Raw genomic sequence first — 12,674 nt, forward strand, 5'->3', positions numbered from 1 at the left:
CATTTTCCTTCTCTTGTCACCTAAAGAAGGTTCGATTTAAAGTCTTTGTAAAGCCCTTCTTTGGCATCTGTTTGAATTGCCGGTGCCTTGGTGGCCGCGGCCCGCTGTCCACGCGCGCTCTCAGGCCAGCGAGCAGCCGAGGGCAGAACGGCACCGCGGGGCCAAGGGCCACGCTGCGCGACACCATGTCCTCCCTTCCCGGGGGCAGATGCAAAGCGCTGCAGGAAAGGCTGCTGCCTTACTAGCAGTGAGGAGGAGAGGTGGGTTTTATTGGGGAAACGTTAGTGCCTTTTTAACCTTTGGGAAGCTACGCAGACCACCTGCTGAGCAGCTTTTGTTTTTTGTTTTTTTTTTAAGGCCCTTGCTTGCCCTTTTCAGAAAGCCTCTTTTTCAAACAGGGCCATACTCACCCCAGCGCCCCTTTTGGGGGCAGTGAGGCTGGGGAGGGGGAAGATCCCACCGCGGGGGGCGAGGGCGGGCGGTGCTGCAGCTCTGCCCCCTCCCCCGGGCCGGCGCGGCGGGCGGAACCTTCGTGCGGCGGCAGCCGCGTCCCTCCGGAGCCGGCCCGGTGCGGACCGCCCTCCTCCGGGGGGCCGCTTTGCCGGCGCACCGAGGCGGCGGAGCAGCGGGACGGGATGTTCACGGCGGCGGCCGAGAGCTTCCTCAAGCAGGCGAGGTACCGGGGGGGAACGGGGGAATCGGGAGGGGGCTCAGGGACCGGGGGGGGAGTCTGAAGTGGCGGGGGGGGAGAGTTGAGGGACCGGGGGGGGGACGGAAGGACTGGGGGGACCAGGAGAGGTCTGAGGTACCCGGCGGTGGGGGGGGGGTGAGATACCGGGGGAGGGGGGGGAACCGGGAGGGGACTCAGGGACCGGGGGGGAGTCTGAGGTAGCGGGGGGGGAGAGCTGAGGGACGGGGGGGAACGGGGGGACTGGGGGGGACCGGGAGAGGTCTGAGGTACCGGAGGGGAAGCGGGGGAACTGGGAGGGGGCTCAGGGACCGGGAGGGGGGGGGGGGTCTGAGGTGGGGGGGGGAGAGCTGAGATACCGGGGGGAGGGGAGGACCGGGGGAACTGGGAGGGGTCTGAGGTGCCGGGAGGGGGGGGGGGTGAGATACCGGGAGGGGTCTGAGGGACCGGGAGGGGAGAGCTGAGCTACCGGGGCTGGAGGGGCCTGAGGGACCGGTCGGGGCGGGGGGGGAGGGGAGGAACCGGGAGGGATCTGAGGTACCGGGGGGTCTGAGGTACCGGGGAAGCAGGCTGAGGTACGGGGGGGGTCCCGGCCCGGCCCCACGGCCCACCCCGGCCCGCCAGGGAGATCCCGGAGGAGGAGCTGGGCCGGTTCGTGTCGCGCGTGGCCGGGCTGCTGCAGGGCCGCGACGTGGGCCCCGAGGCCGTGGACTGCCTGCAGCGCCTGCACCTCGTCGTCGCCGCCACCAAGTACCCCCGCACGTGAGTGTCCCCCCCGCGACGGCAGCCTCGGGGCGAAACCTTGCCTTCCTGACAAAAGAATAATAATTAAAAATAATAATAAAAAAAAAGCTTGGTGCTTTAAAGAAACCCTCTGTTTTGAAAACACTGAGCTAGATGTACGGGTAAAAATCCCGTTTGCCTTTCTTTCTACTGCAAAGAGAATACTGTCTCCTTTTGCAGCACTCTTAAGTTGTACTGCAGAAAAAAAATCAGAAGCGAAGATAATAAGTAAGTTAGTTGGAGTCACAAAGAAATCATCCCAAGACCAAGAATATGGAGGAAATAAATGTTTGCATTTTTCCTTGCCTGGCAGTGATGCTTTCCCATGGTTCTTGCAGGCTAGATGGCAAGTTTGTGGAACTGCTGCAGACGGTGCTGTGTTTGCCCAAGTGTCCTGAGCAGGTTCAGGTGTTATGCGCTGCCATCCTGAGAGAGATGTCGCCTTGCAATGAGCTGATCCTCTCCTGTGATGAGGTTCAAGATACAAAGCTCCTGAGTCTAATATCCTCCATCCTTTTGGCTCAGGTAAATAACCCGTCATATCAGAAATCTTCCCTCATAATGCAGATTTGCTTCCTGATTTTTCCTGTCTGCTGAGCTTAAGGAGGGTGAAAGTCAATTGAAGGTCTCCAGGAGTATTTCCACGTTCGTGTAAGGAACCTAATAATTCTGCTTTGTGTAAACTCAGATGGCAACTTTTTTGTGTTCGGTGTTTGATAACAGATTGCTTAAAATTGTACTGTGTAGGTCATGAGGGCATAGGAGCAGTAGGCTTGTAACTGGAAGTGCAAACGAGCATTTTGATGGTAGCTACTGTTAAAGACTTCGAGTCAAGGCTGCTTGTACCTGTAAGGAAAAGATTTGAAAATGAATTTACTACTGCTACTTTTTTTTTTATGGTACTGGCTTTCACAGTCAAATATAGAATATTACACTTAAAACTTATGACATGTATGGGGCTATAAATGTGGATGTTGTTTCAAAGATCTGGATTAGTCACAGAGAAGAAACCATCAGGATGTTCCTGTTTTTAGTGCTGCATGCCTGGGCTGCCCTCTAAGAAATATGCTAGAAACATTTTTTTCCCCCCTTCTTCTTTTATATGCTATTATCATGCCTATTAAAGATAAAAATATTTTTTGTGAACTGCTCTGAAACTTCTCATTCTGAGTTTCAGTGTGATCAGAAATGCCTCCTACATTTCTCATCACCCCTCTGAGTCTTTTTTAGCTAGAGTGAATGAAAACATAGAAAATGGACCAGATGCACTGTGTTACTTGGGTGTTACCTTACAAAGCAACTCTCTCAGACAGTTTTGTAATTCTAAAATGTAAAAAGATGGCATGCATATTAGTTTTTGTTAGATTAAAAGTAGAACCATGAAGAGGTTTTCATAAATTTTTGATGTTAATAAAGTTAGTATATTTTAACTATTTCAGTATCACTTCTCTAACACATGGCTAGAAGTGATGCGACAAGCAGCAGCCCTAGTCAGGAAAGCAGGCGAGCTTTAGCAGAGCCTTTAAAAAGGTCTTCTGCTCATTCTCATTTGCTACTGCTTTGGCTAGAAATCCTCCTCTTTGCCTGCCTGCTGCCCCCCATCCCCTTGGCTTTGCAAGGCTGTTCTTTGTATAAAATTTTGGGCTTTCCAGAAATCACAGCCTCTGGTGTTGCATTAGGAACTGGAAACTTGCTGTTGATTGGAGTTCAGTCAGGTTTTGCTCTGAGTAGCAAGAGATGTGTTAGCAACACATAAGAGGTAGCCCTATCATTTGCAGTGGGCTGTAGTGATGTATCTGCAGGAGAGGGGTTGTCCTTTTTATTTTCCTTCACTGTAGAGGTCCCCAGACTTTAAACTCCCTGGTTTGCGTGTTGTTTTGGTCAGTCTGTCCACATCTGTTGAAGGGAGAAGCACAGAAAGTAGCCCCAGTCGTGGATGAGTTTGCAACATGAAATTTCCTCACTGGAAGCTCACCTGAAACTTCTTAATTGTTTCTAGTGATCAGATACAAATCTGACTATTAGATGGGGAGTGTTAGAGATTGGTTTTTGTTCACTACCTTCAGCAACCAGCTGTCAAAAACCCTGAGCGCACAGAGAAGGTTCATTTTTTGTTGGCATGGTGGCATTCATGGGGAAAAAAAGCCTCTTGAAAGGCTGGTCCACCTGTAGTCTGTAACAGTCAACTTGGACAGAATGGTTTGACAGCATCTCAAAAGTGCAGCTATAACAGCTTCCAAAAGGGGAAGCTGCTTTGTTTTCCTCCTTCTGAGGATACAGAGTAACCAGGGAGTCCTAGAACATACTACAATGATCTGCTTTATGATCGTAAATTTCTATTTTAACAATTGAGCTAGCAAATTGACCACATGGGGAGTAGTTAGTGCTAGTACTCACTGCTCTAGAATTGATGGATCAAAGTAGCATTTAATTTGAAGATATCTATTGCAGCTGTTAATTTCCACTTTAGGTGATAGTTGTCCACAAAGCTGTTGCTTCATCGAAGTATTCCTCCCTGCTGGGAGCTATGAATTCACATTACAGAAGAGCTCTGTAAAATAGCCTGTATTGTGAGTTCTCTTTACACTTGATACTGGCGTTGCTACCTGGGGGAAGAGTTTGTAGGGTATTGGTCTCTAGCCCTGGTAGAAAATTGCCTGCTTAGCTTTACCTCTGCTTTGTTTTTTAGGGCGATAAGAAGGCTGAAGTGTCTGCTGTGGGGCAGCGTATTGTAAAACTTCTCGAAGGGAGACTGCCAGAGGGTCAGAGTTCTCGGCACCTTCTTCCTGTCCTGTCAAATGTCATCAGTCTTTCGCCAGTATCTCTCACTGAAGGAAAGTAGACTTCTTGGGTGAAGTATATTCCACCATTCTAAAATTGTACCGGGCCCTTGGGTGCTGTAGCCCCTCTTGGGAGACAGACAGAGTCCCTATTCTGTACAGATTTATATCAAAGTGACACATACCCTAGCTGAGGTCTCCAGATACAGTGGGAGTATGAATCTGTAGCTATCCTGAAGAGCTTCAGGCCAGGTGGTGAGAAATAAAAAGTGTTGTGTCTGTGTAGCTGTTCAAGAGACCAGCAAAAATAACTAGGGAATGGAGAGTTCAGAAGAGAGGCAGGACAGTAAGGTAGTAGTGAGTGATATGTCCTGGTGAATAAACTTCAGGAGAGACCGCGGGCATAAAAGGGTGAGGAGATGTGTTGTGACTGAGTTTGTTTCTAGGAGTTTCCTGTGGGGTTTGCATACGTTGTGCAGGAAGTAGGAGAAACTTTGGGGAAGACACTGGGCTGGGGCATATGGGTTGACTGAATAGGCAGGATTACCTGCCTCGGCTTCTGTGTGTTCTCTGTGAGGGATTTATGCTTTTGTCTGCAGAGCTGAAGCCAGCTACTGCGTGAATATATTTGACAGTATTCTAGCACCTTCCCCCTTGTAGCAGCTGCGGTTAGAGGCATGACAAAGGAACAAGTATCTCCAGACTGATCTAGTACCAGAAGTCCCTGGTTTTAGTGTTCGCTTCCTGAATTTTTCTGACAGCAATGAAACTAACTCACTGGCTAAGAGTGAGAGAAGGGCACAGAGCTCTGAGATGGGTGGGTGATCCTAGACTCTGAAATAGTGTGAGGAGGAAAGGGCGTCCACATGGTGGGTACCCATTTCTTGGCTGAGTGCCAGATCAGAGAGATCTAGACCAGAGGAAAAGCACAGCAGTCGAAAAGCAGCAAGGGTGTGCTGCGGAGGCCGCTTCTATGCCTGCTCTAGCAATGACCTTGTGACTTTCCCTGTATAGAGCAGACCAATGTGGTCAGTAAAAAGATGGTCGACTGGCTGAGGTATGCGAGCATTCAGCAGGGAGTCCCTCAGCCCTCTGGAGGCTTCTTCTCCAACCCCAGAGCGAGACAGGTGAGTGCTGACTTGCTGTGGTCATCCCACATGGGCATTTGCTAGTCAATTCCCTGCTATTTTGTGTTCCCAATTCAACAACAACTGGGAAATGGTGGCTTAGAAGTGCTGCTGCTCTTTGTTGCCTTGTCTGGGGGAAGTGGTCAAGACACATAGGAAATCAAAGTAGGGGGAAATTATAGCTCCGAAATTTAGGAAGTGCTGTGGGGCCAGAACTTTGGTCTATGGAGCAGGTGTGAAGGAGTGTCTTCTGGTGATCATGTACCTTGGACTAAGGATATTGCAAATGGGGTTTTTGTCAGACAGAGGGGAAATGTTTGGGGTGCTTCTGCTGGAGAAAATGAATCTAAAATTGAGCAGTTTCTCTCTCTGGAGAACTGCCCCTCTGCAGGCCCCAGGGTACATATAAACAAGGGCTGCTTGTCTCCACGTGGTAGGTGGAGTCTTGCTTAGCCTCTCCCTGGGAATCTGACCTAGTGCATCTTTTCTCGCAGCCTGGCCCTGTCACAGAAGTGGACGGTGCCATTGCCACAGACTTCTTCACAGTGCTCTCACTGGGTCAGCACTACACAGAGGACCAATGGCTCAACATGCAAGCCTTCTCCATGCTGAGAAAGTGGCTGCTGTGCTACGGGGGCGAGGGGATGAGTACCCCTAATTCAGGTGCGAACTGAAAGTCTGTGGACCGGTGTGGATTGCACCGCGAGAGAAGTGTGTGTTCTGAGCTGATTTGGGTGCTTCACCAGAAACCCTGCAAGTGGCAGGGTCTGGGCAAGTGATAACTGTGGGTTGCAATTCAGGGCTCTTGGACTAAGAGCAGGAAAAATTTGGGAAGGAATATCACAGAACCTCCTGACTGATCCTTCCACAAGGAGTTACTCATGCAATGGTTCCCAGGATTTCAGGCAAAACCCCCGTGGGTCCCTGGGAAAACAGTCCTGGGTGGTGGGAGGCAGCATCTCCCTAGTGTTACCATAACGCTCCCTTCTTCCACAGGCTCCTTTACCTCACAGTGCACCTGATAACAGACAGCTCCCTCTCTGTTACTGGGCATCTGTGGGGCTTATACTGCCCATAGTGTGGCTGATACCTGGTGACCTTTACTTTGTAGATGACAGATCAGAAATGGATGGCTCTGTCATGTCCATGGTCTCAACTACATCCACATCTAGTCACCTGCTTCCCCCAAAGGAACGTCTGCGGGAGAAAGCCTTTGAATACTGCCAGAGGCTTATTGAGCAGAGCAACCGGCGTGAGTCTTGCCATGAACCATCCTTGGAGCCTCCTTGGGCGTATTCTTGAAAATGCTTCTTTTTGCTGCCTCTGTGGACTGGGATCTCACTCCCTAGAGTTTAAAGTTAGGGTCTAGGCATGGGACCAGCTTCGGCTGCTGGTGCAAGTCATTGACCAGCCTTGAGCTGGGGTGTTGGGAGAGATTTGGAGGCAATGCCCATGTTCTGCCTCCTGCCCTTGATTTGCAGGGAGTGTCTTCCATATCCTCTGTCTCTTGGCTCTCATTAGTCCAGAGCCTGGAACTGGGATCATTATTTCCTGAAATCTGTCCTGAAATCTGGGCTTGTACATTAGCCTTTCAGTTTGGGCACCTGTTCAGACCCGAAGTTTAACTTTGACTTCTTTCTCTCCAGGGGCCCTGAAGAAAGCTGATGGGGAACTGCAGAAAGCTGTAAGTACACAGCGGAAGGGCCGGAGCTTTGGAAGATGGGTCTTCCCCTACTCTGACCTGTCTCGCTGCTCCCCTGCAGTGTCTCATCGAGGCGGTGACGATCCTGGACATCATCTGCAAACAGGACTCCTCCTATGTGTACCGCACGCTCTCCTCCCTGAAGATCCTGCATGACAGAATCAGTGGGGACGTCGCTTATGCCAGGGCACTGCTGCCCATTGCCCAGTTCTTCCTGAACCACAGTAAGTCAGCAGCGCTCACTCCCTTCTCCATGGTCAGTCTTGCATGCTCTCAGCACAACCTTTTGTCCTGGGGACTTGCTGGCTGCCAGACCTGGTAATTCAGCCTTGGTTTTACTCCAGGGTGGGTGATCCCACTCCTGGAGATGTTGGAGCTGTGCTGCCTTGTGCTCTCTGGAATAACAAACACGAGACTTGGGCTTTACGCAGCCATTGGAGCCTGTGCTGGCAGGGCTGCTGGGAGGGCTGTGCTCAGGAGTGTGCTCTGTCCTCCCAGGTGAGATGGCAGCTGTGGACTCTGATGCAATCTACAAACACTTGTTCACTGAGATCCCAGCTCAGCTCTTCCACAACCCGTCACTGGCCTTCGAGTTCATCCAGTTCTGCAAAGACAATAGCCAGCTCTTCACTGACACCTCCAGCATATTCAGACAGAGCTTCCCAAATCTCTTCAAGGTACTCCTTGTTGGAGCAGCACAGAGGAGAGCCTTGTGTGTGTGCCTTTTGGTGCAGTTCAGAGTCCTTCCTGTTCCTCTGTGGCAGTGCTAGAGAGGAGAAGGAGGACTGTGATAAAAGCAAGAGTGAGTCTGAGGAGGAAAGGTGATTCTGGGTGTGATTAGTAGAGGGGAGTCTGGGTTAGTGTCAGTGGGGTGGGAAGTACAGCGTTTTAGCAGCTAGAAAAGGAGCAGGCTGTAGTAGAGGGGAAGGTCTGGCTTTTGGCACAGACAAGATCCCGGATTGTTCCTGACAAACATATTTCCTTCCTGTGGAGTGCACTGAGCTTGGGCACCAGCATTTAGAGGCCATGAGAGCTTAATTTACCTGTAAGTCCTCCAGACAAGTCTTGAGATCAACCCTCATATAAATGGTTACAAAGGAGCTTGTGGTGGCCTCCTGTTGGGGGATGGCCAAGGAAGGCCCCCTCACGCTAAGTCAGTCAGCACAGTTAGGAGCCAGCACTTAGTTTTTGGAAAACTTCCATAAGTTGCAGCTTGCCAACCACTGAACCAGCTGCCAGGTACCTCTGATGAGCTACCAGCAGCCTCCCAGCTCTTGACTGAACCCTCAGCCGTCTCTGTTCTTGCTTTTTGCAAATGACTTTCCCTTCCCCATCCCCTTTGGTCACAATGGGAGAATCATCTGGGCCACAGGGCAGAGTGGCAGGTTAGTGCAGCAGTTGGTGCTTGTTCCCTGCAGCTCCTGGCATGGAACAGCCCATCCCTTATCTCTGAGTTCGTGGACCTTCTCCCATTTCTGCTGGATGCAGGCACAGCCATTGAGATCTTCCATTTGCTACTCGACCTGCCCTGTTTAACAGCAGCTCTGGACATCCAGCTGAGGTAAGGCTGCCTTCCCCTCCTCTTGCTTGCTAATCAGGGTCTTGACATTGGCTGTAGCCTAGTACCCACTGCTCTGAGCCTCAACTGCCCTCTGGCTGCTGCTATTGTGGAGCGAGAGGCATCTGCTACAGCCAGGTTAAAACAAAGCTGCGCATATGTCAGCCCAGTTTTCATAGTCATGTGCTATGCACAGGGAGAGAAGGTAACCAGCTCTCACACTTCAGTGCTGAGTTGTCTTTGGGGCTCAGGATGTTGTCATCCCCCTCCCTTTATCCAGCTCCAAACTATCACAATGTGCTGTTCCCCTTGGGTGTCTGCCATCAGCCACTGCCATGACATTAAGGCGTGGGTTTTGCTGGTCTGCCCTCCCTGCTTTTATCCCTCTTTGCTGGCTTTGTGCTCCTGGAGGCAAACATAAGTTCCCTCTTAAGGTCATGAGGGACAGGCAGAGTCCCCAGGGAGATGGCATAGGACTGGGAATGACTCAGTTGTACCCCTGCCCTTCCTTGTCTTCTCTGACATTAGCACCACTTTCTGGAGTGCTTAGAAAGGGGATTTCACCCTGGAGGCAGGAAGTCGGTGGGCTCTGGAGGATACAGAGCAGCATTTTCTGCTTTCCCAGGAGGGATACAGAAGCAATTCTGGAACTACTGCCTGAGCCTGGAGGCTGAGGTTGGTCTGGGGGCTTATACTCTGCATTCCTGCTATCCTGGTCTTCTGGCTTCCAGGAGGCCTGGACTGGGCTGACTTGCTGTCCCTGTTTCAATGGCAGGGTAGTCATCATTATCCAGGATCCGAGCTAAGGTCTAGCCCATTTTCCCACTGCAGCACATCTTGTGTGCCTTCTGCTAGGTCGACCTCTCTCCCTGCCTCCGAGAAGGCTTCCTGTGACCCAGCTGTGAAGCCAGCTACCTGTCTGGAGGCCTTTCGCCATCCTCTCTACAAGAGCATGTTCCAGTACCTTCTCCGCGTCGAGGCTTCCCCCGAAGACTCCCCGGAGAGGTAGGAGGCAGCCGTAGGAGGCTGCTGCAAGGGTTTGGTTGAGCCATCCAGATCTGGGAGGCAGCACTGGGATTTGTGAGAAGGGTGTAGCTGCTCTTAGCTGGGATCAGCTGGGGTGCGGTGGGCTTGACTTTCCTGTGTTTTCTTTGCCAAGTGCTTGAAAGTCTTGCGGGGAAATATGGAAGGGGAACCTGGAAAGTAGCTGGGATCAAGCCTGCTTCAACAGTAGCTTATCTGTTGCCCACAGGCTGATTCCACTTCGGCAGCTGCTGGGATCCCTGGCCAGCAGCCCGAGGGTCGTGCAGTGTGCAGACACCGTCCCTGTCTTACTGGAGCTCTTCTTCAGCGTGGTGACAGAGGTAGGCACTCTTGAGGCAGTTTGGCTCCTGGACATGCTGGGCAGGGGGGGAGTCTCTTGTTACCTGGATAGCAGTCATGGATGGAAAAGTGTTAAGACCCTGCAACCTTGACAGAGGGGTGAGTGAGGGGAGGGTGGGATGATCTAGTGCTGGCATGAACATAGGCTGAGCCAGCTCCTTCATCCAGAGAAGCTGAAAAGCTCTGTGGTGTAGCATCAGTGTTCATGCTTTCTCTCAGCCAGCTGTAAAGCAGGCAGGAAGGAGCAAAACGAGTGCCTCATGCCTGCTTTGTACACTGTTCCCTTCCTGCTAGATCAAGCTGTTTCTGTGCCAGCCTCGTCCTCTCTGGCTGGATAGTTTGGTTTTTGGCTGCTGGATGACACTGAAGCAAGGGCTGTGTCTCAGTTTGCAGATAAGCTGCTGATAAACCAGCTGGTGCTGTTGGTGCTGCAGAGGAGTGACCAGCTCTATGAGACCCCAGCATTTAAAGATGATGTGTACAGGTGAGACCGGACCGGAGGCACAGCCGAGCTTCCAGCCCCTCCACTGGCTACAGCCTGACTTCCCAGGACAGCCCAGGAGCCTTTTCAGTTGTGACCAAGTTCCTGCTATCGCCTGTCTTTGGAGGATGCAAAGTGGGAACTGCACCTTCACCCCTGCCGTAGACTCACTGAGTGTACAGCCTGAGCTGTGATGGGGTGGCTCACAGCCTCCTTCCCAGGGAAGAGAAAGGTCCAACTGGCCTTGGGGATGGGACTCACTAATGAAAGGTTCTGAGCTCCTCTCTCTTGTGGAGATATCAAGGGGGATGACACTGCAAGGGAAACAGCTTGAAAAGCTGTAAGTTGTGTTGCTCTGGAGACCATTTTTGGGATGTGCCTTAGGGTAGCTGTCAATCCTATGTGCCTATGGCCAGATGCTGCTAGCAGCTCCTTGGTTTGGCCATGGTCTAAGTGTTCACCACCTCTCTCCTTTAGGGTGCTGAGTTCGCAACTGCTGACCCTCTGCAAGTTGCACCCTGCGCTCATCGTGGAACTGTCCAAGGAGCTTCTGGAGTTCTTGGGATCCGTCGGCAACATCCGGAACAAGGAAGCCCTCTACACCCACATGGTAAGTGAGGCCTGCCTACTTCTGCCCCAGGACGCTCCAGCTGTGATGCGCTCTGCTGGTCACCTTCCCTTTCCTGTGTGTTAGCTAATCCGATTTGCGATTCCCTAAAAAAGATTCAGTCCCCTTTGCTTTGGCTTGCCCTGAGCACATCTGCCTTGGTTTTAGGTCTGGGCTATTGGAGAGTACATGTCTGTGTCCTACGACAAGCGCTGCACCGTGGAGCAGATCAACCGGTTCTTTGAGGCTCTGGAAGCCATGTTGTTCGAAATCACCCAGCTCCGACCACTGGCCAGTATCCCCAACTACGCGCCCCGCGTCATCACTGTCCTCATGACCACATTGACCAAGTTGGCATCTCGCAGCCAGGACTTGATCCCCAGGTGAGGAGGGATGGCAGGAAGGGCACAGGGCTGGGACATACAAATCTGATGTGTTCAAACACAAATGTTTGCCACTGTTAAATGATCAGACTTAGCAACTGGTGGAACCTGAAACTGAAACAGGACTGAGGAAGCAAGCTGTGGAGGAGCACAGTTTGGGGAAGTGGGGTTTGTATGGTGACTAATACTCTGTGTGCGAGGAGGAGGGGGTAGTTAGCATCTGGTGTTCACCTGCAACAAAGTCTTTTGGAGAACACAGGCTTGAGTAGTGACCTTGCTGGGTGTAAAGGTCCTGCCTGCTGAAGACTCTGTCCTTCTCTCCTGCAGAGTATCCTTGTTCCTATCCAAGATGAGGATGTTCGTGCAGAGCCCTGCTGTCACCTCTGTGTACTGTGAGGAGGACCGTGAGGAGATCCTCATCCGGGCGACTGAGCTCATGAACCTGCTGAAAATGCCAAGTGTGGCTCAGTTTGTGTTCACGCCACCTGCGGACGTGGCCAGTACACAGTTTCAGAGAGATACGAATGAATCCCTCCCTTTTGCCCTGAGGATAGTCAGCCGGCTCTTAGAAGGGGGTGCTGGCTTCATGCCAGGGTGAGAGAACAGGGTTTCTGAGAGGCTCCGGCCTCTGTTATAACTAATCTGCTGCTGACATTCGAGGCTGAGGCCCTGCTCTGAACTGGAAATGAGGAACAAATAATTGTAAATAAAATGGGAAACAGGAATAAGAAGAGCTGAGGCATCTGTTCTGGCTTGAGCCTGTTGTACTTCTCTTTCCTAGCGCCTGTTGCTTGTCTACTGCCCACGCTTGTCTTAGCGCTCCTTGGCCACTACAGATTGAAAATCTCAGTGGGTTTATGTGAATGTGACAGGAGAGTAAGTGCCTGGATCAATACCCTGCCATCAAACCTTGTCCCTTGGGAGATGTTCTTTCTCTACTTTCCTCTTCTCCGATTTGTTTCTCCCTCTCCCTTTTCCCTTGCTACACCAGGGCTATACATGTGCTTCTTCTCTTCCCTCTCTTTGTAGCAGATGGGCCAAGCAAAGGCCTGTGTGAGGTGGAGATGGCAGAAGTGACTCCATTAAGTTTGCTGTGAGCCTTCACTAGCTTTTTGGCCTACCAACACAATGAACATGTCGAGACCCAAGATACATCCACCAGACACGAGGCTAGAGAGATTT

At 51.6% G+C, this 12,674-nt stretch overlaps 1 protein-coding gene across 1 annotated transcript; it reads left to right on the top strand.

Moving 5' to 3' along the window:
* The first annotated feature begins 599 nt into the window (after nt 1–599).
* Nucleotides 600–12,223, top strand: AP5Z1 (adaptor related protein complex 5 subunit zeta 1). Its single transcript, XM_067306360.1, is given in 17 exon segments — nt 600–676; nt 1,313–1,450; nt 1,810–1,996; nt 4,161–4,322; nt 5,268–5,378; nt 5,873–6,041; nt 6,490–6,630; nt 7,025–7,062; nt 7,142–7,304; nt 7,579–7,757; nt 8,499–8,641; nt 9,494–9,643; nt 9,891–10,002; nt 10,408–10,505; nt 10,980–11,112; nt 11,278–11,492; nt 11,820–12,223. Coding segments are annotated over 17 exon segments (2,451 nt in total). The 5' UTR covers nt 600–635; the 3' UTR covers nt 12,091–12,223.
* The last annotated feature ends 451 nt before the right edge of the window (nt 12,224–12,674 follow it).

Source organism: Apteryx mantelli, chromosome 16 (genome assembly GCF_036417845.1).
Source record: "Apteryx mantelli isolate bAptMan1 chromosome 16, bAptMan1.hap1, whole genome shotgun sequence".
Lineage (NCBI taxonomy): Eukaryota > Metazoa > Chordata > Aves > Apterygiformes > Apterygidae > Apteryx > Apteryx mantelli.